Source organism: Ceratotherium simum, chromosome 33 (genome assembly GCF_057802395.1).
Source record: "Ceratotherium simum simum isolate JZ-2026a chromosome 33, ASM5780239v1, whole genome shotgun sequence".
Taxonomy (NCBI): domain Eukaryota; kingdom Metazoa; phylum Chordata; class Mammalia; order Perissodactyla; family Rhinocerotidae; genus Ceratotherium; species Ceratotherium simum.
This window is the reverse complement of record NC_141932.1, coordinates 16,821,184-16,847,181: the sequence shown is the minus strand read 5'-3', so window position 1 is coordinate 16,847,181 and position 25,998 is coordinate 16,821,184. Positions and strand designations below refer to the sequence as shown.

The 25,998-nt window shown below is 57.2% G+C and overlaps 1 protein-coding gene across 2 annotated transcripts in view; it reads left to right on the top strand.

Annotated features, from left to right (window-relative positions):
* Positions 1–633: 633 nt before the first annotated feature.
* PPP1R37 (protein phosphatase 1 regulatory subunit 37) overlaps positions 634–25,998 on the top strand; it is a 40,214-nt gene continuing 14,849 nt past the window's right edge. For both annotated transcript variants that reach the window (XM_004440146.3, XM_087421570.1), the window contains exon 1: positions 634–1,044. In XM_004440146.3, the coding sequence (XP_004440203.1) occupies positions 843–1,044 (202 nt within the window). In that variant the 5' untranslated portion in view covers positions 634–842. The remainder of the gene's footprint in view (positions 1,045–25,998) is intronic.

Sequence of the window (25,998 nt, the reverse complement as noted above, 5' to 3'; positions counted from 1 at the left end):
AGGGCTCTGATACTTCTCATGGGCTCCTATTTATTTTATTTTTTAAATTTAAATTATATTTTATGCGACGCTATCCACATACAGAGAAATACTGATGAAACTGCAAATGGAAGGCTAGAGAATAACTAGCAAGGGGGCATAGGCTTCGCCTCCAGGCAGAGGATCCCTCTGGGCATCCGTCACCTGTACTCATACATTGAACACAGGTCCTATCGCCTTTCCTTTCAAGTTCTCCATCCCTTTGCCTCTCTCCTTATCAGTTGGCCTGGCCCCGCCAAGGAGACGTTATTTCTATCAACCCCACTCCCTTCTCCCTCGTCTGAGCTCGTGACGAATGTGTGCGAGCATGAACATCAGTTATTTAGATAGAGGTGGGGAGGCGGGGTGGGGGCGGCTCGGGTTCGCGCCTGCGCGCTGCTCTGGGAGACGGCGTCCACCTCGCCCCGCCCCTCACATGCTGCAGTTTCGGCCTCGCAGATTCACTGCGCACGTTTCTTTTTCTCGTGGGTCTTTCTACCTTTTGTTCCCCCCTTCAACCACCTGCGAGACACCTCTACCTGCAAATGGCTTAAATTGATTTTCTGCTCTCCTTAGTACGCGGCGGGCTCGCCGGCCCTTCACGAAAGTGCGGCTGCGAACGAGCAGGCGCGCGCGGGGCTCGGGGGAGGCGCGCTCGGGCTCCCGGCGGCGACGACTACGACGACCAGGAGAGCGAACGGAGGCGGCGCCTGAAGCGGCGGCGGAGCCCATGCCCCGGGACGGCGGGCGGGCCCGGAGAGACAAGTCCGGGGCCCGGGGCATGTCCCCGGGGCCCCCGTGAGGAGGTGGCGGCGGCGGCGGCGATGGAGACCCCGCCGCAGGAGGCGCCGCCCGGGCCGGGCGCGGACGGCGACGCCGAGGAGGCCCCCGCCGAGGCCCGGTCTCCCAGCCCCGCGTCGCCCCCCGCCGACGGGCGCCTCAAGGCTGTGGCCAAGCGCGTCACGTTCCCCTCGGACGAGGATATCGTGTCCGGAGCGGTGGAGCCCAAAGACCCCTGGAGACACGGTAGCTGCGGCCGGGGCGCGGGGGCGGGCTGGATGGGGACCCGGGCGTCGGTGCAGCGCCCGGCACAGGGGTGGCGTTCAATAAGTTGCACCTGATGATGATTTAAGGAGACAGTCGTCAGTTTAGAGCTAGAGGGTGTTGGAGAGGGGGTGGCTGTTGGGTTGGGAAGGTGAAAAGTAGTTGGTTTATGCCCACTGCCCTCTCCTCCCCGGCCCGAGGGCCGCTGAAGGTGATCGTTTTAGACATTAAAACGATGAGCAATTAAAGAAAGTTTGGTGGCTTGGGAGGGCGGTAGCCTTCGAGTTCACAGTTCCCCTAGAGAAGAATAGAGAAAGTAGCCAGGGAAGGAAGAAGGGGTCAACATTGGCCCCGAAAGGGCAGTTGAGAAGTTTGATGGGCCCATGGGGATGGAAAGAGGTTAAGTTTCTCGTCTCCAAGCCTTGGGGCGACGGGTGGTCGTGTTGGTCACTTTCTTGGCTGAAACGAGGAAGAGGAATAAACCCGGACTGTGGCTGTAGAGGAGACGGTGGATCCTGGGGTTCGGAAAAGGGAGTCAGGGTAAAAAACACTCGCAGAAAAGGAGCAGAGTTGGTGGTCGATTTGGGGTAGGTGAGACGCTCAGAGGAGGTCTTAGATCTTGGCGTTAAGAAGGAGAAAAGTCACTCATGCCTCCTCTTCCTCTCTGGAAAAAGGGAAACAAAACATTGTCAGTCACTCAGGAGCAGAGGAACTTTGGGGCCTGGCTCTAGAAAGGTCTCTCTCTCTTTTTTTCCTAAGAGTTGGGGAATTGGAGTTGCTGGAAGGTGAGAGCATTGAAGAAGTTTGGTGGCTTGAGGTGGTGGGAGAGGAGCAAGTCCCTGGATCATAGGTCCCCTGGAGAGGGGCAGGTCAGTGTTGGAACTAAAAGGGCAGCTGCAAGAGTCTGTTGTACTGGTCGGGCTGGGAAGGTGGCAAGTCTCTCTGGAGATGGAGCAGAGTTGAGTCCATTTTTCTGCTGGAGAAATCTGTCAGTCTTGCTGGGTTGGAGCCTGCGAAGAGAGGGATCAGAGTGGCCCTGGCTTTATAGAAGTTGGTCCGTTGGCCCTGGGGAAAGAGGAGGAACTGTTGTAGGCTGTGGGCAGTGGAGGAATTGGTGGCTTTGAAGTGAGAGTGGGAAATGTGGTAACTGGAAGGTGAACACACAGGGAGCCCGCCGTAAGTGCCGGGGTGGCTGGTTATTGTTCAAGAGATAGTGGTTAATTTAAGATTCTTGATATTGGGAGCCAGCCAAGTCCTTGGGCTTCAGGCTCCAGGGTTAGGTGGTCACTTTTGGGTTGCAGGGCTTGGGCTGAGGAAGGGAAGAGTCAGAATGGGTCCTGGCTATAGCGCGGTATCCAGTCCATGGAGTTCAGAGCAGGAAGGGGGAAAGACGTGGAGAGGCAGAGCAGGGTGGTGAAGAGCAGAGGCTCCAGTTCAAATCCTGACTCCCGTTTACCCACTTCATGACCGCAGGCTGGTTACCTAACTCCTCTGAGCCTCAGTTTTCCCATCTGTGGAGTGGGTGATAATACCCATGCCATGGGTTTAAGAGAGGACTGAAAAAGATTTTGTCTGAAAGGTGATTGGCCAGGACGAGCCTTGATGAAGATGCAGTTTCCTTGGTCGTTTTAGGGGTGATGTTAGGTGATGTTGGTCATTTTTGGGGCCAGTCTAGAGGAGTTGGCTCATGGGACTGGGGCCTGATGTTTCTGCTTTCGCAAGCTCCCAGGAGAGGGGCAGAGATGGTGGTTGGTTTGTGGGCCACGGGGCAAGGGGCAGGGAAGATGGTGAGATTGTGGGCTGGAGGGTCGTGATGGAGGCAGTGGGCGAGTTAGCGGGGTGGGGGTGGGGGACAGTTTCTGATCTGCAGGTTCCCAGAAGAGGAACAGCTGTGTGTAACCAGCTGTTTGGCTTTGAGTAAGCTGTTTTTCCTCTCTGAGCCTCCTGTTTCTTTCTCTGCAAATGGAAGTGCTAATTTCTACTGTGGGCTAGGATTAAATAGTCCTTGTAAGTTCCTGCCGCACAAATAGTATCTGCTGTGATCCAAGCAGATTTGTGTTTTTGTTTGGGGTTTTTTCATGGGCAGTCTCGGAGAGGCAGTGAAGGAGTTTGAGGGGAGGGAAGAATGTCAAGAAAGAGGGTCCGTCAGAGTCTGGCTGGGAGGAGTTGAGAGGATGGTTGCTCATTGGTCTGCCCTGGGTAAGGGTGGAGGTGGCGACAGCTCACAGGCTGGGGGAGTCCCTCATTCCTGGGAGTTTAGAGAGGGGTGGCAAGGGTCGGTCTCGGAGGAGGGGCGGGAGACTTGTTGGAGTTGGTCGGTAAGCCTTGGGAAAGCACAGAGGCTGTCATTTGCGCTGTGGACCTAGTGGGCAGGGTCATGGAGGAGTCCTTTCTGGGGCTTGCTGGTGACGTGACCCCAAGGCCAAGGGCGAGGGAGGAGTTGGCAGGTCTGAATTGGGAGAGCGGTCATTCAGAAGCTGTTCTTCCGTCGTAGAGATGGAGAAGTTGCGTGGGTCAGGAGGTGCAGGAGCATCCCCGGGCTGGGACTCGGCAGCGCTAGAGGATTCTCAGGCTCCGGCACAGGCTGCCCGTTCAGCAGAGCCTTGGCCTGGGAGGAGAGTGTGGCCAGAACAAGGGTGGAGGAGGACTGGGACTGGACTGGAGTGGAGGCCCACCTGGGTGGGGGCCTCTGGGGGTGTCTGCCTGAGGTCAGGTGTTGGGGGATTCCTGGCGGGGAGACCGTCTGGGGGAGGGAGATTGTGAGGGAGGGTCTCAGGCCTACAGAGGCTCAACCTGCCCAGCACCCAGAGGGACCTTCCTGGCTCCCATCCCACATAGCGCCGGGGGCCTGCTTATTTTCCTGCTTGCCCCGGTGGCCATCCGATGTTCTGTTACATGTTGCTTTCGTGTTGGTGGTGTCTCCCCCGCGGGAATGGGAGGGCAGACACTGTGCATCCTTGTTTCCACTTTCCTCAGCCCCTCGAAAGACACGCACTGACAGTGGTTGAATGAGCGCTGGTGGGCCCGCGTGCAGCGTTCTGGAAGAGGCGAGGCTGGGCCATGCCTGGGACCTGTGTAGCCGAGGGGGCCTCCAGGCCAGCCCGGCAGCAGCATGCTGTGGCCTCGGACAAGCCACTGTTCTTGCTGAGCTTGTTTGTTTCCTCGTCTGTGAAACAGGGCCGGTGATCCCTGCCCCGCTGACCACCCAGGCTGTCTGAGCGGCTGCGAGAACCGCGGGACAGTGTCTCCGCCGCAAGCCAGTTGCGTGTGGAAGGGAAGTGAAGCTGGGGGAGGAGGCGGGGTGGAGACTGTGAGTGGAAGAGGCTCTCTCAGTACCTCGAGGCTGGGCTCGTGTGTGCTCCACTCTCCCTGGGGGTGGAAGTGGGCACCAGCTAGGAGGGACCATCCCGTGGTGGCAGGCCTCGTGGTCCCAGCTCTTCTGAGGGCCAAGGCCGGAGTTGTGCCAGGAACCCTGCCAGACCAGACTGTGGGGATGATCCAAGGCCCAGCTCGTCTTCCCAGTCCCAGTGGAACACAGTGTCGGAAGGAGACGTGGGGTTTGCAAGGCAGGCGTCGGAGAGCACATGACACTGGCCACAGTCTGCGAGGCTTGTCTCCCCCTCCCTCCAGTCCCGGCAGTGACTCATTCCCACTCCCTGACCTCCAGCCCGGAGAGTCAGGCCTGGAGTGGGGGCCAGGGTTTGCCCACCAGGAAACGCCTCATTGGAAGCAGAGATGTCTGGAGGGTGAAAGGGGCTCGAATGTGCAGCCACCTCTGTCCACCTGAGCTTTGTGGGGGAGGGGACAGTGGCAGCAGTGGCCATGGTGTTCTTAAATCACAGAGGTTGGAAATAGGCCTTACTGTTTGTTCTCATTGAAACCCCTGCTGAAAATGTAGTTCTTGAAACTGGTTTGACAAGTAGAAGTGCACCTGTCATTGGTAGAGAGAGTTGGCTCCGTTTAGTGTAAGTGGTGGTGTGGCTGGGGAGTAGCGAGTAGGGACTGGGGTTGCAGCGGGCAGCTTTGATGTCTTTGCCCAGATTTCCGTCTGGGCCCAACTTCACCTCCCGCTGCCGGCGTTGGCACATAGACTCTGCCGTGTGACTGTGGGCACTTTGCCGTGTGACTTTGAGCAATTGTTCTCTGTCCACGATTTTTCTGTCTATGAAATGCAGCTGACAATAGTACCTCCTCATAGGGTGATGGTGAGGATTAAGTGAGATAACAGAGGCCAGAGTGAGTGCTCAGCAGATGTCTCCCGTGTTTGCCTGTCATTGCCAGCCTCTGCCCCCGCCCACAGCCCCCACCTCTCGTGTGGCTCCTGTGTCTGTTGTGTGTTTGTACTGTCTCCCCCAGAAGCCTGCTGGCCCTCCAAGGTCAACGCCCCAGCCTCCCTGACTGGGCGTGGGGAAGACCTTGGGCTCCAGGCCTGATCTTATCGTTACAAGCTGGGTGACTGTGGGCAAGCTGCCCAGCCTCCCTGAGCTGAAACGAAATCAGCCTGTCTTGGCCCACCCGCCTGAGAGGCAGCAAGCGTACCAAGATTCCAGACTCAAATTGTTAGTCCCGGCCTCTCTGGATGCCGGCCGATGACCTTGCACAAGTTACGCCTCCTCGCTGAGCCCGAGTCCCCTCTGTAGAGCGGCCCTCCAGCCCTCGGCCGGGTCCGGACATGGCCGAGCTGATGGTCCTGCGGTGTGAGTGCCCGCTCTGCACACTCACACTTACGCAGGCTGCCCTCGTTCTTTCCACCTCCACCTCTTTATTTGCGTTTGCATCGGATTTCCCTCTTCAAGGGCAAAGCCTGTGTGCGCGTTACCTGTGTGACCTCAGTCTGGCTGGCACACGAGAGGGCTCGGGCGCTGGACGGATGTCAGGAATGAGGCGTTTTCTCAGAGGAATCCCTGTGGTGGCATTCGGGAGAAAGCTTTTCGCAGTAGTTAACGCAGTCTGTGCCAGGACAGGGCTCTTCCCCAGGGATCTGCAGGCGGCCTTTGGCCTCCATTGTGAGCCCCCAGAAAGAGCACACAGTGGGCACTCCGTCAGTGTCACCGAGTGAGTCGATGGCCGTGTGTGTGTCTCGTGAGCGAGGCCTTGCGCTTCTCGTTGGTCTCTCATAGGCATCCGGCTCCAGAAGTATTAACAGCCATGGAGCCAGATGCTCCTGGCTGGTCTCGCTCGAGCTGAGGCAGCCTCTGGGAATGGGGGCCAGGAATCTGTGTTTCTAGAAAGTTCTCCAGGCAGTTCTGACAGCCAGGTTTGGCTGTCCTTCTGCTCAGGGCCCCTTATTCAGCTCAGCCATTCAGCACTCAATCCTAGGACGGCCTTCCTGACCTCAGTTCAGGGGTGGCTGGGGTTGACCTCGTAGACTTGGTGGGACAAATGGAAGTGTCTGACTTGAGGTAAGGACAGCAGTTCGAGTTGGGAGGCAGCCTGCTTGCTGGAGAGCTAGGGGGGCTGGTTGTAATCCCTGCTCTCTGGATGACCTTAATAGTGACCACCCACTGCCTTCCGTGTGCCCCTCCCTGGGCTGGTCTCAGTTAAATGTCGTGGCCACCCCAGGAGGTGGGTGCCATTCTGTCCAGTTTGCAGAAGAGGAAATAGAGGCACAGAGAGGTGAAGTGACTTACTCATCAGTGACTGAGCTGGGATGGAAACCCAGGCCGTCTGGCTCTGGAGCCTGCCCTCTTTAGCCCCTGTGTCCTGGCTCCGTGAGCTTCGGCAAGCTGCTGCGGTCGCTTCTGTGTGCCGTGTAGTTTCTTCACCTATAAGCCAGAACCCTTTCTAAGATGGAGACGGCAGTTCCGGCCTTGCAGGGTTGTGGCAGGCATGGGACACGGACCGAGGGAAGGGCCTGGCCCAGCAGGCACTCAGGAGGGGTTCACTGTGGTTCTTGGACAGCTCCAGAGCCCTGGGAGGTCCGTGCCGCTCCTCTGTCCTCAGCATGGAGGACAGACCTTGTTCTGACCCTTGGCCTGAGTTCTCCCCGTGCTGCACAGTGTCTGGTACGTGGTAGTGCTTGGTACATCCTGGCTGGGTGTGTGACTCAGTGGCCCCGTGCCCGACATTCACTCAGTGTGGCGAGGCCATGCCAGTGTGAGGGGCGGGGGAAGAAGACAGGCCCAGTCCCTGCCTCCATGGAGGTCACAGTGGAGTGAGGGAGACACACAGTAAACAATTCTCATCAAACCAGGGTGCCCAGGACTCTGATTAGGAAGAGCTCCTGGGGTGTGCACTGGTGGGCGGGCAGGGCAAAGGCGGCTTCCTGGAGGAAGGGCCATCTGAGGCCTAAGGAAATCACAGGAGTTAGCCAGGTGAGGAGCACTGGAAGGGTGTGCAGGGGTTGGGGGCAGAGTGAGCGAGGTGCATCTGAGGAACAGAAAAAAGCTAGTCTTACTGGAGTTGGGAGTCTGGAGGTGGAGGCAGGAGGGTCCAAGGTGAGGCTGGAGAAGGTGAGGCTGGAGAAGGCCAGAAAGACCGCCTGGGTGGGGCCTCGTAAGCCATGTTAGTCTCAGGGCAGCAGGAAGCCAGCAGAGGGTATTAAGAAGGGGCTTGGTGTTTTTAACAGAACCTTCTGGGGAGGGGACAGTGGCCTGAAGTGGGTGAGATCGAGGCCAGGAGACCAGGGAGGTGGCCGTGGGCCGGGAGCCTGTAAGACTCCTGGCTTCGAGTGGCCCTGTGTTGGCTGATAGCTGACGTTTGACTTCATTGCTGTGTTGTCAGATTTATCTGAACCTCCCCCAGAAGGGTTTGCCATTGCTGGTGTTTTCTATAACGCTTCTGAAGTACAGTTTTCCCCCATCCCTTCTCTCCTTGGGTCTCTGAGCTCCTCCCTCCCTCCCTCCCTCCTCCGCAGTCAGTTCATCCTGCCCCTGGTTGGGGTGATGGGTGGGGTGGTGGGCGGCATTGGGCTGTGCAGTCGGGTGCTCACGCCACCTCTCCCGTGTGACCTCAGCAGTGGCTTCACCTGCACAAATCCTTTAGGGCCCACACTTCCCAGTTTGCTCCAGAAAGCTCTAAAAACTGTCCCAGGCTCTGCTGGGGGCTTAGCGTAATATAGGTCTCCTCTCTTCTGAAATCCAGGACATTGTGAATTCTAGAACACATCTGGCCCAGGGGTTTCCAGTAGGTGACCACAGAGCCCCCGGTGGGCCCCATTCCATATCTGTGGAATGTAGTGACAGGAGAGGCAGCACGGGGCCTGGGCTTTGCAGCCACTGCTACCAGCTCAGCTCTGCCCTTAGGTGATTCACACAGCTTCTCCGCCTCGGTGTCCCCATTTGTGTGAGGATCAAGGATTAGATTATTCCATCCTTGGAGAGCGACTGGAACAGTAACCAGCTATTACAGGCACTCAGGAAGGACTTGAATGAGGTCATGTCCCTGCCATGAGCCTGCCCTGGCTCCTTCCTCTCTAAAAGCAAGATGACAGTCCCTTCTCCTGGGCTAGATGGGCTAGGCGAGCTCTCTGCCTGGTTGGGAATTTGGCTGTGTGAACATGGGCACATCCCATGACATCTCTTTGTGCCACGTTTTCCCTGTGTGTGAAGCCATTTTGGCACACAAGCGGTCCATTTCAGAGCTTTCAGACTCCCTGGGAGGAGCCAGGCCTCAGGCTCTCAGAGCCCGGAGCACACCCCGAGTCCAGCGTCGAGCCGATCTGGTGAGAGTCCCCTGGGTCCTGGCCGTCACTGCTCCCAGGCAGCCGCTGGCGCTCCCTGTCCTGGCCCCAGATGCTGCTGGTGTGAGGGTGGCCTGTGGTGCCTTTCACAGCTGGCGTGGATTTGGGGCGGCCCCCATCCTGGCTGAGCCCAGGTGGGGCTCCTGGGCTGGAGCTGCAACAGGAGGCTGGGGTCTGGTGTCTCAGTTAGTGTGGGAGAGGTAGAGGGGGTCCCCAATTCGAAGAGAGGCTTCAGAGGCTGGGTGCTCACAGGAATTACAGACATCCATCGTGCTTCGTTATGTTGCCCTGCATTTGGAAGGCAGTTCCACGAAGGCAGGGCCCCTTGTGGTTTGGTGCCCCTTCGGGTCCCCAGAACCCCTCACATTGCCTGGCACTCCGCAGGCCCTCACGTTGGATGGATTGGTGGTGGATGGAGGTATGCAGTAGGCGCTCTAAAGTTATGTCACCCCTTCCTTACTCTCTGCCGCAGGCGCCAAGCTGTTGCCTCAAGGTGGGGGTGGTGGTTTGGAAGCGTCTGCTGACAGCTCGGCTCTGCTCGTGTGACTTGCCTGACACCCTCTCCCTTTCCAGCAGGAGCCTGGATTGGGAGCCCTTCAGTCTGATGCTCTGCGGGTCTTGCTGGATCCCAGCTGGGCTGTCCTCCCTGGTGGGGTGGGTGGGCCCCTCTTGGAACCCACTGGGGTCGGACTCGTGTGCCACCTTCACACCCACCCCTCCGTCTCTCCACAGGCTGAGTCTCCTGCCAGCTGCTGTCAGTGATATAGTGGGAGGGCCGCTCGTGTTCTGTGCAGCCCTCCCCTCTCTGTAGGGCAGAGCACCTTCCCAGCTGAACTGGCTGGTTCCTGCTGGTGGGTGGGAGGGAGGGGCTGCCTGAAGATGAAAGCAAATCCCATGGAAGCGGCCTTGCGGAGGGGTCATGCTTCCGGCTGGTGGTGGTGATAACCACAGCCCACTTTTGTGGAGCACTTGCCAAGTCCGCACTCTTCACAGGCATTTACTCATTTTATCTTCCCAACTGTTGGGGGGGAGCTGAGGCCCACGTGGTGCCAAGGCCACACAGAGAGTCAGGGGAGGAGACCCTTCAAACCAGAAGGCAGGGTTCTCGTCCTCTGGGGCTCCCTCACAACCGCAGGATAAAGTCCACACCCTGAGCGGGTGGGAGGCGCTTCTGGAGCGGATGTCGGCCCTCCCTCCTGAGCCACAGGGGCCGGTTCCCGCTGCTCAACCTGCCCCTGGCCAGTGCCCGGCCTTTCCTGACCAGCTCCTGCTCATCCTTCCTGTGCTGGGTGGCCGTCACCACCTTGGCGAGGCCCTCCCTCGTCCCTAGACAGATGCTGCTGTTCTCTCCCAGTTCCCAGGAGGCCTCCTCACGCTGTTGTTATTTGTTTGGGTCCATCTCCCCCCACCGGACCCAGGAGCTCCGTGAGGGACTGCATCTGGTCCGTCTGGCTCCCCGGGAGAGACAAACCACTGCACACACCTCGGTACCCGAGCGACTCAGGGCACAGTGGGTCTGCTAACGATGCCCCAGGCTGGGCGCCTCTGAGCCCTCCAGACGCAGCCGCTGGGGCCTCCGAACAGTCAGGGGCCGTGAAGAGAGCAGGAGCGAACAAAGATGTTCGATGGATCATTTGTTCACGCATCCGTTCATTCATTCATTCTCCGCGAACCCACATTTATTTTGTCTCTACTTTGCCTACCTGTGCCGGGTGGAGGAGTCCTGACTGCTCTCCCGTGTTCCCTCTGTGTTCTCAAAAAAGCAGACCTTGTTACTCCCCTGCTTCAAGTCACACTTTGTGACCCGCTCCCCCCACTGCCTTTCACACCTGATCGGAGTCCATGCCACCCTCGCCGACCACCACTGGGATCCCCCTCCCCATGCCTCCTCTGGGTTCAAGCGCAGTGGTGTCCTTTCGGTTCCTAGAACGTGCCAGGAGCTCCCCACACCCTGTCCTGGAGTGCAGGTCTTGCTCTCACAGCTCTAGCTCGTCCCTCAAGTACCAGCACACCCTTCCTTCCTGGCCCTCTATGTGGGTTCCCCGTCAGGTGATCAGTGATGTGTCTGTCTGCAGGCCTGCCAGTATTCTCTCTTGCCCCTAGACTGTGAGCATCGTGAGGGTGGGCATGGGTTGGGTTTGGTGCCACCCTATCCCCGGGTGCCCACACCACGTGTCTCTGTGCCTGGCTCTGAGCAGGAGCTTGTATGGTAGGTGGAGAAGGAAGCAGCGTGTGATGCTGGGCCTTGGCTGCTAGACAGGCCCTGCTCTCATGTAGCCCAGGTCCAGAAAAGGGAGTGTGAGGGGAGGAGGGGGCACCACGTCTGCCTCTGGTGTCCCCCTGCCGGATCCGGCAGCCTCCTGAGCTAGCCAGCCTGGAGTGGAGTGCAGGTCTCAGGTGCAGACCCCTCTTTGCTGTTGACTTGCTGTGGGTCGTAGGCCAAGGCACTGCCCTCTCTGTGCAGCAAGATGGTGTCCGAGGTCCTTTCCCACTGTGTGTGTTTCCCTGTCTCTCTGCATAGGTCACCCACCATTTAGGGAACCGAATGGGTCCCAGGATGCCCCCCTGTCGTGGGGTGGGGCTGAGAGCCCAGGCTCCAGTAACTGATCTCCCTTTCTACCTTTGTGGCAGGTGATCTGATTCTCTGTCCCCCCAAAAACAGGGTGTGTCACAGGAGGAGGTAGAGGATGTCAGTGGCTCCAGCCACCCAGCTCCGGCCTCTGTCCTCTGTCCTCTGCCTTCGTCCCATGCCTTGTCCTGTAACCCTCTTCTTTCCTGGGCTTGGGATCCTTGCTTCCGGACCCAGTCTCCCCGCTTGGATCAGAGTGACCAGGAAATGCTGCATTCCCTGTGGGCCGTCTTCCTTGCTGCGCCTGGGCCCAGCCTTCGGAATCTGCGGGGACGGCTCTGTCTCCCCCACTGGACTGTGAGCCGAGGGAGGGCAGGGCTGCAACTGCGTCGATCACTCCTGGGTCCCCACACAGTTCCAGGCACAGCTCCGTTAGGGTGGAGTTGAGAGGGTGGGACGAGTGCAGGCAGAGCCTAGAGACCCTGCTCTTCATGGAGCCCTGCTTAGAGCTCGCATGTCTGACGGCAGCCTGACCCTGCCTGGTCCTGGAGAAAGATGTCCTGGGCCGGGGAGCCCGTGGGTGGAGCAGACATCGGAAGGCGGGGCCATCTGCCTTGTTGCACCACCACCAGCTATTGGGTCCCAATGCCTGTGCTCCCTGCCACCCAGCCAAGAGAATCTGGGGCTGGCACAGGGCCCCTCCCCCTCTCCAGAGTGTGGGTTATCAGGGTAACCTCCTTGTTTTACAGACGAGGCAGAGGCCGGAGAGGGATGGCCTGGCCCTCAGGACAGGGCTCCTGCCGCTCTTGCAGCCACCTCTGTATCCTTGAGGGGGGAGGGGCAGGTGAAGAGATCTGCCTTGGTGTGCACCTGGGTTCCCCGCCCCTACTTGCAGTGTGAAGTAGAAAGGGCTTGGGCTCTGGGAAAGGGAGATTCCATCTCCAGCCCCCCATGGAGAGTCTCGCTTCTCTCCTCCCCCTCATGGAGCTGGTGAGGGGAGCTGGGGAGAAGGGTGTGGGCTCGCCCTGGAAGCTGGTGATGGTTGTTACTAAGGAAAGGATCCCCACCTTGGTGCTTTTCTGACTTTAAAAGTAAGGCATGTTCATTGTAAAAAGAAAAAAAAAAGTTGGAAAGTTTAAAGAAGAAAATAAAAATCACCTGTTAATCTCACCATCTGGAATTTTTTTTTAGAACAACTCTATTGAGATGTAACTCACGTACATTTCACCCATTTAAAGTGTACCAAAATTCATTAGTTTTCAGAGTTGTACATCTATCATCACAGTCAGTTTTAGAACATTTTCATTACCCCCCAAAAAACCCCTGTACCCTCTAGTGATCAACCCTAACCCTATCCTCTCCACCCCCTCACCTAGGCAACCACTGATCTGCTTTCTGTCTCTTTAGCTTCTGGACATTTCATATGAATGGAATCATACAATATGTGGCCTTTTGTGTCTGGCTTCTTTCATTTAGCATAATATTTTCAAAGTTTGCCCACGTTGTGTTGTATCTGTACTTCATTCCTTGTTATTGCTGAATAATGTTCCATTGTATGGACACACCACATTTTATTTATCCATTCATCCGTTGATGTACATTTGGGTTGTTTCCACTTTCTGACTGTTATGAATAATGCTGCTGTGGATATTAATGTACAAATTTTTGTGTGGGTGTATGTTTTCATTTCTCTAGGAGTGAAATTGCTGGGTCATATGGTGACTGTTTAACCATTTGAGCAACTGCCAGACCATATTCCCAAGTGACTGCCCCGCTTGACATTCCCCTCCACTGTATGAGGGTTCCGGTCCCTTCGCATCCTTGTCATTGTCTGTCCTTTTGATTCTAGCCACCCTGGAGGGTATGAAGTGGTAACTCATTGTGGTTTTATCTGCATTTCCCTGATGGCTGCTGATATGAAGCATCTTTTCATGTGCTTATTGGGCTCTTGTGTATCTTCTTTGGAGACATGTCTATTCAGATCCATTACCCATTTTAAAATTAGGTTGTTTATCTTATTGAGTTATAAGAATTCCACGTATATTCTAGATGCAAGACTCTTATCTGAGAACTGATTTTCTCCACAGAGAGTGTTGTCAGTGTAAATGCCAGAGCATTTCCTTCCCGTCTCTCTCTATGGCTAGATAACCCACCACAGATAGATGGTAATACAACTGGGAGAGCCACCCCGATGGCCTAGTGGTTAAAGTTTGTCGAGCTCTGCTTCGGCAGCCCGGGTTCGGTTCCTGGGTGCAGAACTACACCAGTCGTCTGTCAGTAGCCATGTGGCGGTGGCTCACATAGAACTAGAGGGATTTACAACTAGGATATGCAACTATGTACTGGGGCTTTGGGGAGGGAAGAAAAAAAATACTACTGGGGGAATATTGTGCACAGTTGAGTATCCTGTGTTTTCACTTCATTTTCCCATTTTTTACAAAGCATGGTTCAAATATATCACTGGGCCGTTGTAATTTGTTCTGGCCCTTTCCGCATTGCTGAGCATTTAGGTCCTTTCTAGCTTTCAGTTGCATAAATAATGCAGTGATGATCATCCTTGTCCATAAATCCTTGTATTCATCACAAGTAGCTTTCTCAGAAGAAATTCTTAGAAGCTGGTTTTACCGGGTCAGAGGGTAGGAACCTTTGACACCTCAGATACCATCTGTGCCTGCATAGGACACCTTGAGCAACAGCACTTGGTTGATTCCCTTGATTTTTATTTTGAATGAATGAATAACGACACAGCCTGCCTGCCACGTCTGCAGAGGCTCCGTGAGTCCCAGGAGCCCAGACTGTAGCTCCTCCCACGGCTAGGGCCGCCGTGTGTCGTCGTCAACACCCCATGTGTGAGGGCCCTTTGTATCCGATGCCGTCACCTCGAGGGGGTCCCTGATCTCTGCAGGATAACATTCTCCGGGCCTGCAGGCTGTGGCTCCCGCCCATGTCTCCTGCCTCACCTCAGGCTGCCCGCCTCTATCCCTGGGTTTTGCTCAAGCATCCGCATGCCAGGCCTCTGCGCTGGCTCTTTCCTCTGTCTCCGAGGGTTTCCCCGACTTGTGTGTGGCTACCGTTTGTCTCTTTGCATCTGCTGACTGGCTTGTGCCACTCTCCTCCCATGTCAGCAGTTTGGGAGTAATGTCCGGCTGCTGTGTTCACTGCGGCAGCCCTGGTATCTAGAACAGCGCCTGGCACAGAGGAGGCGCTAGAGAAGTATTTGAAGGAATGAGTGAATTTCTGACGTGTACTCATCTTTTAGGTCTCAGCTGAAATGTTCCTTTGTCTATAGGTCTTTCCTAACTACTCCCCCCAGTCTAAATTTGTATTGCTTCGCTTTTGCTACGTTTTTTCCTTTTTTTTTTTTTTTATAATTTTATTTATTTTTTCCCCAAAGCCCCAGTAGATAGTTGTATGTCATAGCTGCACTTCCTTCTAGTTGCTGTATGTGGGACGGGGCCTCAGCATGGCCGGAGAAGCCGTGCGTTGGTGTGCGCCGGGGATCCGAACCTGGGCCACCAGCAGCGGAGCGCGCACACCCAACCACTAAGCCACAGGGCCAGCCCCGTTTTTTCCTTATAACTTGTCATTTTATTTGTGTGCTTGTTTGTCTGCCTTTCTAGCAGTTATTCCCCCATCTGGAGATCAGATCTGTTTTGTTTTCCATTGCCTGCCCAGCCCAGATTGTTTGGTAAAGAACGATTGAATAAACATGTCCTTTAGTTCCCAAACAGACCTCCCGAGGGTCAGTGGTGTTACTCACCTTCTACAGATGAGGAAAGTCAGGTTGGGCAATGGGAAATTCCAGGCACCCCCTTTCCATCCCCAGAGCCTTTGCTGGACCAGTAAACAGCTCACGGTGGCTTGATTTTAAAATTCCCAACTGAAACTACCCCAACGCCTCCGAGTGCAGCAGGCCATCTGGTGCCCCTGACCGGAAGCCTGAGGCGGGCAGCCTGAAATAGCCCGCCTGCTTCTAGCAGGGCTGCTTGTCCCTCAAATTGATGGGCACTGACTTTCTCAGAGGCCCCCTGCCCCAAGCTTGGTCCGTCGCCTACCTAGGACTTTAGTGGGTGGCAGCGATGGGAAGCAGTGAGCCACTGAGTGACTTGCAGACGTTTTTTCAGCCCCTTGGTGCCCCCAGCCCTATCCTTTGCCTGTTGGCTTCATTTGACCCTGACAGTGACCTTCAGTTCCCCAGAAACACTGTCAGCTCTCTCTCCTCTGAGTCTTTGCACATGCTCTTCCCTCTGCTGCAACGCTCTTCCCCCCCACCCTCTTCAAATTATTGTTATTAAATTTTCTTCTCAGCATGTGGACTGTATGTGTAACATACACCTGAGTTAAGGTGTGATTTAATGAGGACCTGGGAGCTTGCCTCCCAGTGTAGGGATGAGAAACACTGCTGTTCACGCCCTCTGCCCCTGGGTGGGGGGTGGAGTGCAGAGCCCTGGGACTGCTTTCCTGAAGGTTGGGATTGGCATGCCGCCCTTTTTTTTGTTTGTTTGTTTGTTTTTAAGTTTTATCACCTGTGTGTATATGCTGAAAAGTATGGTGTTTAGTTTCGCTTGTTCTTGAGTTTTATAAAAATGGCATTGTGTCGTGAGTGGACTCCTGGGTCTTGCTTTTCATCTCAGCATATATTTCCCAGTTTCCTCCATGCACATGCTCTAGAGCCTTCCGTGGTATGACCGTGCCTCAGATTGTCTGTTGTGCTGTCGTGGGTGTTTGGGATGTTTCCAGTTTTCAGCATTACGAAGTGGTACAGCTGTGAACCGTCTGGTACATGTCACCGGGGGTGTGAGCAAAGATTTGTCCAGGGTGTTGACCAAGAGTGGGATTGCTGGTGGGGTCTGGTGGATGTGTGCAGCCTTGCACGGTAATGCCAGACTCGCTCAAGCGGCTCTCCCCTCCGTGAGCTGGCCAACTCCTGCTCATTTGTCCAGGGTCTCCTTCCCAGCTGCTTCCTTTCCTTCAGCAGATACTTCGGGAGCACGTGCCATGTACCAGGTGCAGTTATGTTCCGGGGTGTGGTGGTAAATGAGACTCACATGTGCCCTCGCATGACCAGTGGTGTTGGGTGGCCCCTCCTCTAGGAAGCCCTCCCTGACCTCCGGACCAGGTTAGGAGCTCTCCTGGGCTCCCCTGCCTTAGCCCTGCCCATTCTGGATGTCTAGGGACAGGTCTGTCTTCCCCACTGGACTAGGAGCCCCGTGTGGACAGGGACCAGAGCTGTCTTAGCTACTCTGTCCCCAGCATCACCCCTCACGGAGTGGGACCCAGCGCGGGTGTTCAGTGAAGGATCTCTTGAGTTCCTGCTGAGACACTCGCCCTTGAGGCAGGTAGGATTCAGAGGGAGAAATGGAGTCCAGTATCCAGCACTTGTGGGACTTCACCCTGGGCCCCAGGCCCGTCTGGCCCAAAGCCCAGCACTTCCGCAGATGGCTGAGCACGCAGGGTGCCTGGGCCCCGGGTTGGCCCTGAGGTGGATGGGGGACACGGCCTTCTGTCTAAGCAGCTTAGACAGGAGTCGCTCCCCAGTGCTCCTTCCCCCAACAGCGTGCAGGCCTAGGGCGTGGGGCAGGCCGGGCGCCTCTCGGAGAGTGTGAGGCCCGCCCAGCCCTCTGGGATCTGGACGGTGTGGGTGTTCTCTTGAAGACAGTGGGACGAGGAGGCTGTGCAGACCCCTACAAAAGTGGAGGAGGCAGGAGTCATGCAGTCCCGAGCCGCGGTTGGGGCTGTGCAGGGCCATGGTGTCACAGCAGCTGGTGTTGCAGCGCGCCTGCTGCGGGCCAGGTGCCACACTGAGTGCTCTACGTGCGTCTGCTGGTTCTGTCCGTCGCACCCCACGAGGTAGATGGGATTGTCACCCTGTTTCACAGACGGCGGAGGACCCTGGGGTGCAGAGGGTGAAGTCCAGCTCACTGGCTGGTGAGTGGTGAGCCCGGAAGTCACCCCTGGGAGCCTGGCCCCTCCAGCCCTGTGCTGCGTGACGGCGGCCAGCAGGCCTGCCTGGAGCTCTCCCTCCGGTGCACGTGACGCTTCGCGGCAGGGCTCTGAGATCGGGAGCAGGGTCTCCCCTCTGCAGATGGGCAGACTGAGGAACATCTGAGCGGGGAGGCCGAGTCAGCCGGCCGGGCTCCTCCATCCCTGAGCCTGCACCCCCGCTTCACACAGCCTCTAGGAGGGCTCTTTCCTCCTGCTGCCCTGTTGGTGCTCCTGTGTCCCCACGTTTGTGCTTCCGCACCCCCTGGCGCCCGGCCCTGGGTAAATATTTGTCTACCAGCGAGCAGAAGCGCGTGTGGACAGTATTTCCGAGCCCGGCGGTGGGGGACAGGTGGAAGCAGCTGGTCTGGGGGCAGGCGCTCGGGGAGCCCCCGGCGGGAGCTGACCACTTTGTTTGCCCAGTGCTCATCCGGCACCCCCTCTGCAGTGTTGCCGAGGCGGCAGGCCAGACCAGTGATGACAGCAGCTACTGTTTACCATGCACCAACCCCATGTCAGGTGCTTTACACGAGTGATCTCAGCGGTTGCTTCTAGAAGCCTCTGTGTGTGTGTGTGTCTTAGTCTCATTGGCTCCATTTTCTAGCTAGGAGACTCAGCCATAAAGAGATTAGGGCCCTCTCCTGTGCTGGGTGGGGTCTGTTTAAGTTGTCAGGGCCAGAATCCACTTGGGGCCGCATGAGGTAAATGAGGGTGTTCATTGGAAGGACACGGGGGCCTCTGCCAATTCCCCGGGGGTTTTGCAAGCCAACAAGAACCAGGACTGGTGCCAGCTCTCCAGGCCACATGCATTCCTGTGTTGTTCCTCTTTCTGTCTGGTCGTGGGCCAGACAAGCCTGGCCATCCTGGTGGCCAGGCAGGACTGCTCGGTCTAAGGCCCTGACCCAGGTGGCTCCTGCAGGCTTCACGAAGGTCCCACATCCTTCTTGTCAAGTGGGGCCAGACGACTGGGCTCACTCTGGTGAGGTGGGAGCAGTTCTCAGAGAAGGGGGCCTGGGCTCTGCAGACTCCCTCAATAGGCACCGCCAGACACACAGTGTGACTCCAAAGGCCACGCCCTCAACCACCATGCGGCACTGTTCACGTGGTGAGAAGGTGGATTCGAGTCACGAGGTGGAAGGTCACTGGCGTCCTCAGTCCTTCCATCCCTTTGGGGAGCCCCTTCCAGCTTGGGGCTCATGGAGGCCACAAAGGATTCCCCCCACCAAACACACAGACACATCTCAGCAGAAAGCCCTCAGTCAGTGGGACAGTCTTGGGCACGTGTGTTCTGTGGGGGTCATTAGTCTCCACTCAGCCCAGGATTGGATGTGTTCTCTTGGTGGTTCAGGCAGGTAGGCAGCCAGTGCTGAGCTCTGTGGCAGTCCTCTGCTGAGGACACAGCAGTGGCCAAGACAAACCTGGCCCCGCCTCACGGGCTCACTGTCCAGAAGGGGAGGTGAGAGAGACAAGTCAGCCCAGCAGCCAGCAGGGCCGATATAGACTGACAGAAGGATGTGGAAGGAAATGAGCCAAGGGCTGGGATAGACAATAAGGGGGCGAGGCTGGCAGCTGGGTACCTGGCTTAGGTAAGAATGTGGAATGCAGCTGCCTGCTCCATGGGGATGGGGTCATCCCCTACCCCCAGCTGCTGAGTTGGGCTTTGAGGTGAGTCCCTGCCTGCGCAGTCCTCGCTGTCCTGCCCGTGTGTCTTTGGCAAGTGCTCCACCTCCCCCAGCCTCAATTTCCTCTTCTGGAAAGGGTGGGGAAGGGGCCTCTGCACCTCAGACGAGTTGTGAACAAGAAGGTGGTCAGGCGTGGTGAAGAGCAGGTACTGGGGAGCCAGACTGCTCGGGCCTGGATCCCGGCTCTGCCCTTTATTGGCCCTGTGATGCTGTGACCTCGGGCAAGCTGCTTAGTTCCCCCCTGCCTCAGTTCTCCCATTTGAAGAATGAGGATGATAAATCCTACCTCATAGGGTTATTGAAAGCAGTAAATAATATACCGTAATATACGGTAATATACCGTAAAGTGCTATGTAAGTGTTGGCTATTGTTAGTAATAATCATTTAGAGTTAAAAGTTGCCTGTCACATAGCTGGGGCTCGGGGACTTAGCACGCTCTGTGTGCCGGGGGACCCAGGATTAAGGCCGTGACTTCCCCCTTCATCTAAGAGTGCTACTGGCCTCATCGAGCTCCTCCTGTGTGGGGGGCTCCATGGTGGGCCTGAGGTAAGTTGTGTGTGATCCGCCTCCTTCCTTCTGGCCCAGGAGACTTGGAATGCCTAGGCGTCTTCTGATGGCACGTGTCTTCAGTTGGGCCAAGCAGCTTAGAAGGTCACAGTGGCGGCGGGGGGCAGGCCCGAGGCACCTGCCGTCTGCGCCCTTCACTGGAGTAGGCATGTCCTCACATCCCTGCCTGGGGCCCAGGCCTGGAGGCCCAGCTCCTGGCTGGTTGCATAAGCCCAGCCAGCTCCCTGCAGCTGGCCGTCCTGCCCCACGAGGCCGTGATGGCTCCCTCCCAGGAAGGGGCAGGAAAGAACATTCTTCTCACCAGGAAGCTGCAGGTGCCGTGGCCCCTCAGCAGCCTGGGGAGGGCCACAGGGGCCTAGAGGAAAGGACCAGCCATCTCGGCCTATGCTGAGGGGCCTCCATCCAGGGCGCAGGGTGGTTCCTTCCCCTCCGTCATGTGGTTCTCTGGGGAGAAGGGAAGGGAGACTTGGTTCAGTTCCCAGAGCAAGTCCTCTCATTCGTTCATTTACTTGAGACATTGCAGTCATGTCCCTAGACTCAGGGAGCCCTTGGTCTAGGACAGAGAGTGAGCAAGTAAACAGATACAGATTGGGGTGTGTCCCTCACGTTGTGGAGAGTAATGGTGTCTGTGTGTGTGAGTGTGTGTGCGCGCACGCATGTGTGTATATTGCTTTAAAAGGGGTCAGGGACTATTTCTCCGAGGAGGTGACGTTTGAGCTGAGGCGGGAATGACAAGTTAGGAATAGCAGGGGGGAGGGGGCGGGAAGCTCTCTGAGCCTGGATGCAGGAACACACCAGCTAGGAGCCGGGGTGGGGTGGCTGGGGAAGCGTGCATGAGCTGTGGAGGATGGGGGTGCCTGTGGCAGGGCCGAGTCAGGCCTCGTCCTGGGGTGAGGAGTCGCCGTTCCAGTCTCAGTGCAGGGGCAGACCGTGGGGGGTCCAGGTCAGTGGCAGAGCCTGGCGTGTTCCACCGCATGGTCATTATAAGCTTCTCATGCGCCCGCCTCTTCTCATGGGCAGGGATTGCGACTGCGGCGAGTTTTCCTTTCTGGGGGGATCTGCTTGGAGTCTCCTGCACATCCTCACCAGGTTTCCTGTGTGCAGCCCGCCCTGGGTGTGCGGTTCCGAAGGTGGAAAACCCAAATGTGCCCCCTGAGGTTGCCTCAGCCCTCCCCGCCCTGGGCAGGGACAGGCAGCGGGCCGCCCTGGCAAAGCCAAAGCCAGAGGCGCTTGTAGACCAGGCTGCGGTGAGGCGTGGCGGCCCCTCCCTTCAAGGGGAGTTGGTCCTAGAGCGGCCCCTGGCGTTGGTGTGGCTCAGGAACAGATGGTACTTGGCAGCACCGTTGGCGACATGGTGTCAGTGGGACGGCCCCCCCCAGCTGGGGAAGGTGGCGTTCCCGGCCCTGCAGTTTCCAGCCCCGTGGTGATCTGCGTACTCCCTCGGTCCCTCTGAGTTACTGACAGACTGGTGGGGGTGGAGGGAGCCTGAATGATTGTTCATCGGGAAGAATAACTCATGACCAGTGTCCCTTCATTTTTCCTGAAGAGTCACAGGCAGAGGTTTTTCAGAGCAGGCTGAGCTGATAGAAATAAATCCCTGCTTGGGCCTTCCCTCTGTCTGGGCCTCGTCACTGTCCTCATTCTATGTCCAGGCCTCCTGGCACCCAGCCGCCGTCCCCGAGAGCACCCTGTGGGAACAGGTGGTGTGCTGATCTGTGCCAGGGCCTGGGGGAGCTCCCCGCCTGGCAGGGGAGAGGGTCCCCCCTAGGTGGTGGGCTGGGAAGCCCAAGGCCTCGGGGGTTGTAACTGATGTGGGTGAGGGCGTCCAAGGACGCTTTCTCCTGGCAGGGGAGTACAATGGAGCTGACTTTGGAGTCTCAGTTAGGAGGGCAACTCCAAAGGCCGTAGTGGCCCAGCAGTGCAAGAGGAAGGCCCTGGAGTGCATGGTCACTCCGGTGATGCTACCTCTCTGGACTTCCTTTTCTTTGTCTTACGTTGAGGGTTTGGTCGTCGTGTCCCCTTCCTGGGGGTGCTGCGAGGTGTCAGTGAGCTCGGGCACTCGAAGGGGCTGCCTGTGGTGGTGGCTTTCCCCATTGAACTCTTTATTATGGACACTTTCAGACATACACAAAGTAGGGGTATAATGAACCTGGTGAACCCACTTCCCAGCTTCCGTAATGAGCACTGTGTGGCCAGTCTTTATCCTCCATGTTTCCCCACCCCCATTATTTTACAGCAAATCCTAGATATCTATTATTTCACCTATAAATTTTTCTGAGTTGCTTCTGAAATGGTGAGGACGCTTGGCCCCAAGCCAGCCACCTTCTGTCCTCTGTTGTCGTCGCCCCCAGGCCCAGGACAAGAACATGCTCTCTTGTGGCCCCGCACACGGTGGTGGCTGTGTGTGGTGCTCGGAGAAGCACCCCGCTTGAAGGGGGCCACCACCCTGGGACGTGGCTTTGGGGGCTGCCGGGAAGCCCGGTGCGGCAGCCGCGGCCTTCACTCCCTGGTTCCTCAGCTGCTTCGCTTGCTCCTCCGTCTCTGTTAGTTTGCTTTCTAACAACGAGCACCGGCTTTCATTTTCTCCCTTTATTTCATAAGAAGTGGTGTTCTGCACCTCGCTTTTTTCATTTAACATATCTTGGATGTTGTTCCCTGTTGGCTCAGAAAGAGCGTCCTCAATCTCTATGGCTGCAGAGAGTTCCAGAGCCTGGGTGGACTGGGGTTTTATTGACTGCTCCCCTAGTGTGGATATTGGTGTGGGTTTCAGTTCTGCGTTTGCAAACAGTGCTGCAATGAGTAACATTATAGGTGTATAATTTTGAACCTTTGCAAGTATATCTGTAGATGCAGCTCCGGGAGTGGAAAGGTTGGGTCAAAGGGTATATGCATTTGTATTTTGGAATTTGATTGGTATTGCCAAATTGCCCTCAAAAAGGGCTGCGGCAGCTGGCGCGTACACCAGCCGCTCGAGGGTTCGCCTGCTTCCCGGTCTCACCGGCAGCGTGTGCTGTCCAGCTTGTGGGTGTTGGCCGGTCTGTAAGGTGAAAAATGCTACGTCGGCGTGCTTTCGTTTAATCTGTACTTCTCTTATTCTGAGAACCACTGAGCGTTTAAGAGTTCTGAACCTCAGTTTCCTGCTTTGGGGAATGGACTTCAAGAAGGCGTCTCCAAGGGCCGGCCCTGTGGCTTGGTGGTTAAGTGCGCGCGCTGCAATGCTGGCGGCCCGGGTTCGGATCCCGGGTGCGCATCGAGGCACCACTTCTCCGTCCATCCTGAGGCCGAGTCCCACATACAGCAACTAGAAGGATGTGCAGCTGTGACATGCAACTATCTGCTGGGGCTTTGGGGGGAAAAAAATAAAATAAATAAAATCTTTAAAAATAAAAAAAAAAAAAAAAAAAAAAAGAAGGCGTCTCCGGGAGTTGGGGTGGAGAGTTAGAGGAGCTCCCACAGGGAAGGGCCCCTCCCCACGCCAGAAGCCTCCCCAGTTGCTGAGAATGCGGGATGTGGAGACAGCAGACGGGATCAATTCCTGCCTCTGCTCTCAGCTGGAAAAGTGTCCTTGGGCAGGTCACTCCACACCTCCAGGCCTCATCTGGAAATTGAGGGCGATCATCTCTACTTCTCTGGGCTCTTGAGGGTGTAAATGAAATCAGATTTGTAAATCACTTAGTCTGGGAGTAGACACAAAATGGCTCCATAAAGTTCGCTCCCCGCTCCTTCTCTGCTGAGTGCACAGAGATCCTGGGGGTGGAGGGAGCGGGTGGGAAGGAGCGGTGTTTGGAAATGCAGGGCAGTGGCTGGAGGGATGGGGTCAGAAGCACAGACCTGGCTTCAAACCCCCACTCTGGGCCGAGGGACTTTCCTCCTCCCCACGTGTGAGGTCTGGGCTCCTGGTTGCATGCCTGGAAGCGGAGCCCCGCAAGACTCGCAGCAGAGCAATGTGGGGGAGGGTGTCAGCAGGCAGGGGGACTGAGCCCTAGGACAGGCGGAGTGGCCGGCTGGGCAGCGGATGGTAGAGAGTTCCCCAAGTACGGGAAGGAGGCTAGAGGCTGCAAGCGCCTCCCACCCCTGGAAGAACTGACTGGTGCCACAGTGAAGACTGACAGCCATCCCCCAGGGTTCTCACGGCAAGGACCTGAGGGGTTTGGAGGGAGCCGTGGACAGAGGTGTCCCGGGGGCATCCTTCTATGGCTGCTGCCCAGGATTGAACTGGAGTCCCCTTTAGTAGAGACACTCCTGTGAGAAATGCCTGGTCTGGGGAAGACAGCTGAATTGGGCCTATGCAGCCCCTGCCTCTCGGGCTCTGATTCTGTGCCTGCAGTGGCCTGGGTGAGGCCTTGGGTGGGAAGGAGGGGGATCCACATGTGGGAAGCACGTGGCTCTGCAGGGACGGACCGCAGAGTCTGCCGAGGTGGTGGGGCCTCGGGAACGTGGGGCCCCCGCAGAAAGCTTTGTGGGTGCCCTCTGGCTCCTCCCTATGTCAGGCCCCAGGAGGCTTTGCCTTGCTCTGTCCCTTTCCTGCCCCCACCCCCACCTGTGGGGCACCCCAGGCCGTGGGAGGGACATGTGTAGCATGGTGGGAGTGCAGGAAGGCCCTGGGCTCCCCATGAAGATGCATGGAAGGCGATTGCTCGGGGCTGAGCACGCCCATCTGTGAGCTCATCATGTGCACACGCTCACTGCCTGAGTGCCCGGTGGTGCCAGAGACAGTGGTTGGGGAAGGCCTCCGAGGAGGTGACATTGGAGACCTGCAGGCAGGGAGGGAGAGAGGGAGCTGTGGGGATATGGGATAGGAGAGCACTCTAGGCAGAGCTGCAAAGGCCCTGAGGTCTTGTGTCCAGATTTGATTAGGATCTGGTGGGACCTTGACTACTGTAGCCCCTGAGCCGGGTCTGCCCTCGTGCCTGTCCTGCATACAAGCTTTGCCGCCTGCACCTCTAGGCTGACACCCCCATCCCATGCTCTGTGATTGAGGCCCTCTGTGGGCACCCCCACCTCCTCGCCGACCCCTCTCCTCTCACCCTAGACCATCTTGATCTGCAGCTCAGCTCGATCGCTGCCCAGACGCGTGGTGCAGTCTCCGCCCTGTACTTTGTTCACGAAATTCCCACTGCGAGGATGCCTTTCCCTCTGCTGTCTCTCTCTTCAAGACCTTCTCTGTGAGATTCTTCCAGATGCTCCCTTCCCAGCAGATCCCAGCCTGCCCATCCTCCCCGCCTCCACGTTCGCCCCCACCCTCCTTATGGCCTCGTCATGCTGCTCTGCGACTGCTTCCTGGTTTGTCTCCCTGACCACGCAGGGGGCTCTGGGACAGGGCTGGCATGTGGGGGGTCGGTGGCTGCTTATGGGGGACCTTGGGGGAGGGCAGAGGGCTGTTCCGGGGTGAGAGTGCAGCAGGCTGGCCTCGCACCCACACCTCTCAGGCCCAGCCCTGGCGCCTGGGGAGGTCCTCTGGAGGAAACCCCTGAGGGCGGCTCTGCTGAGGGGCAGGACCTGCTCTCCAGATCCCGGAAACTCCAGAGAGAAAGAGGAACCCCTCTGGCAACCTCCCTGTCCTGATATTAGAGACGGCTGCATTTCTGAACCCCCCAAACCCGTCTGTCCAGGCTAAAGCCAAGGGGCCTGAGGAGCTCAGGGCACCAAGAAGAGATGGGAACCTGGCTGTGAACCCCCTCTGCCCTTCCCAGCTGCGTGACCTTAGGAGATGGTTCAGTGTCTAGAGCAGTGTCCTGTGTACATGGGCTCCAGGTCTCTGCTCGGTAACATTGTGACGAGGATTAACGATTCTGGAGCGAAGCCCCTGGCAAAATGCCTGATAGGGAATCAGGTTAGATCAAGAGCAGCTCGCGCTGTTCTGGGCAGGGAGTGCCCGGAATTTTAGCACATGTTTCAGAGTGAGTAGTTTCTGGCAGGGTCTGGGCCCTGGCCTCCCTCTCGCCTCCCTCCAGGCTTCCCCGTTGTTCAGTGGGCCTTGGAGTCTTTCTACCCAGGGCACAGACGCCCCCGCTCTCATCAGAATGCCCCTAGCACAGTGGCCAGATGGGAGCCCCTCTGCCTGTCGGTCACTCCCTCACGCTGTCTTGGTGCCTTTTCTGTGCCTGGCCCCATGCTGGGCGGTGCTGGGGACACATCATGGACCAGAAACCCTGGGCTGTCTTCCTGGGGCTCCCAGTCCAGCAAGGGAGACAGACTGGCCTCCAGACAGTGACAACTCAAAGTGGGCAGGGCTGAGATGGGGGAGCCCAGAGAGGGGGCCTGACCCAGCCGGGGAATCAGGGAGGGCTTCCTGGAGAAGGGGACACCTGAGCCAAGAGTTGAAATGAGAGAGTGTACTACATAAGATGGGGGAGAGTTTGAGGTGCAATGAAGCACTTGGCCGCTCTGGGAAGGGGAGGAGTTTGGGGTGTGGGTAGAGCCCAGCACCCAGCGGGGAGGGAAGGTTCCAGTTC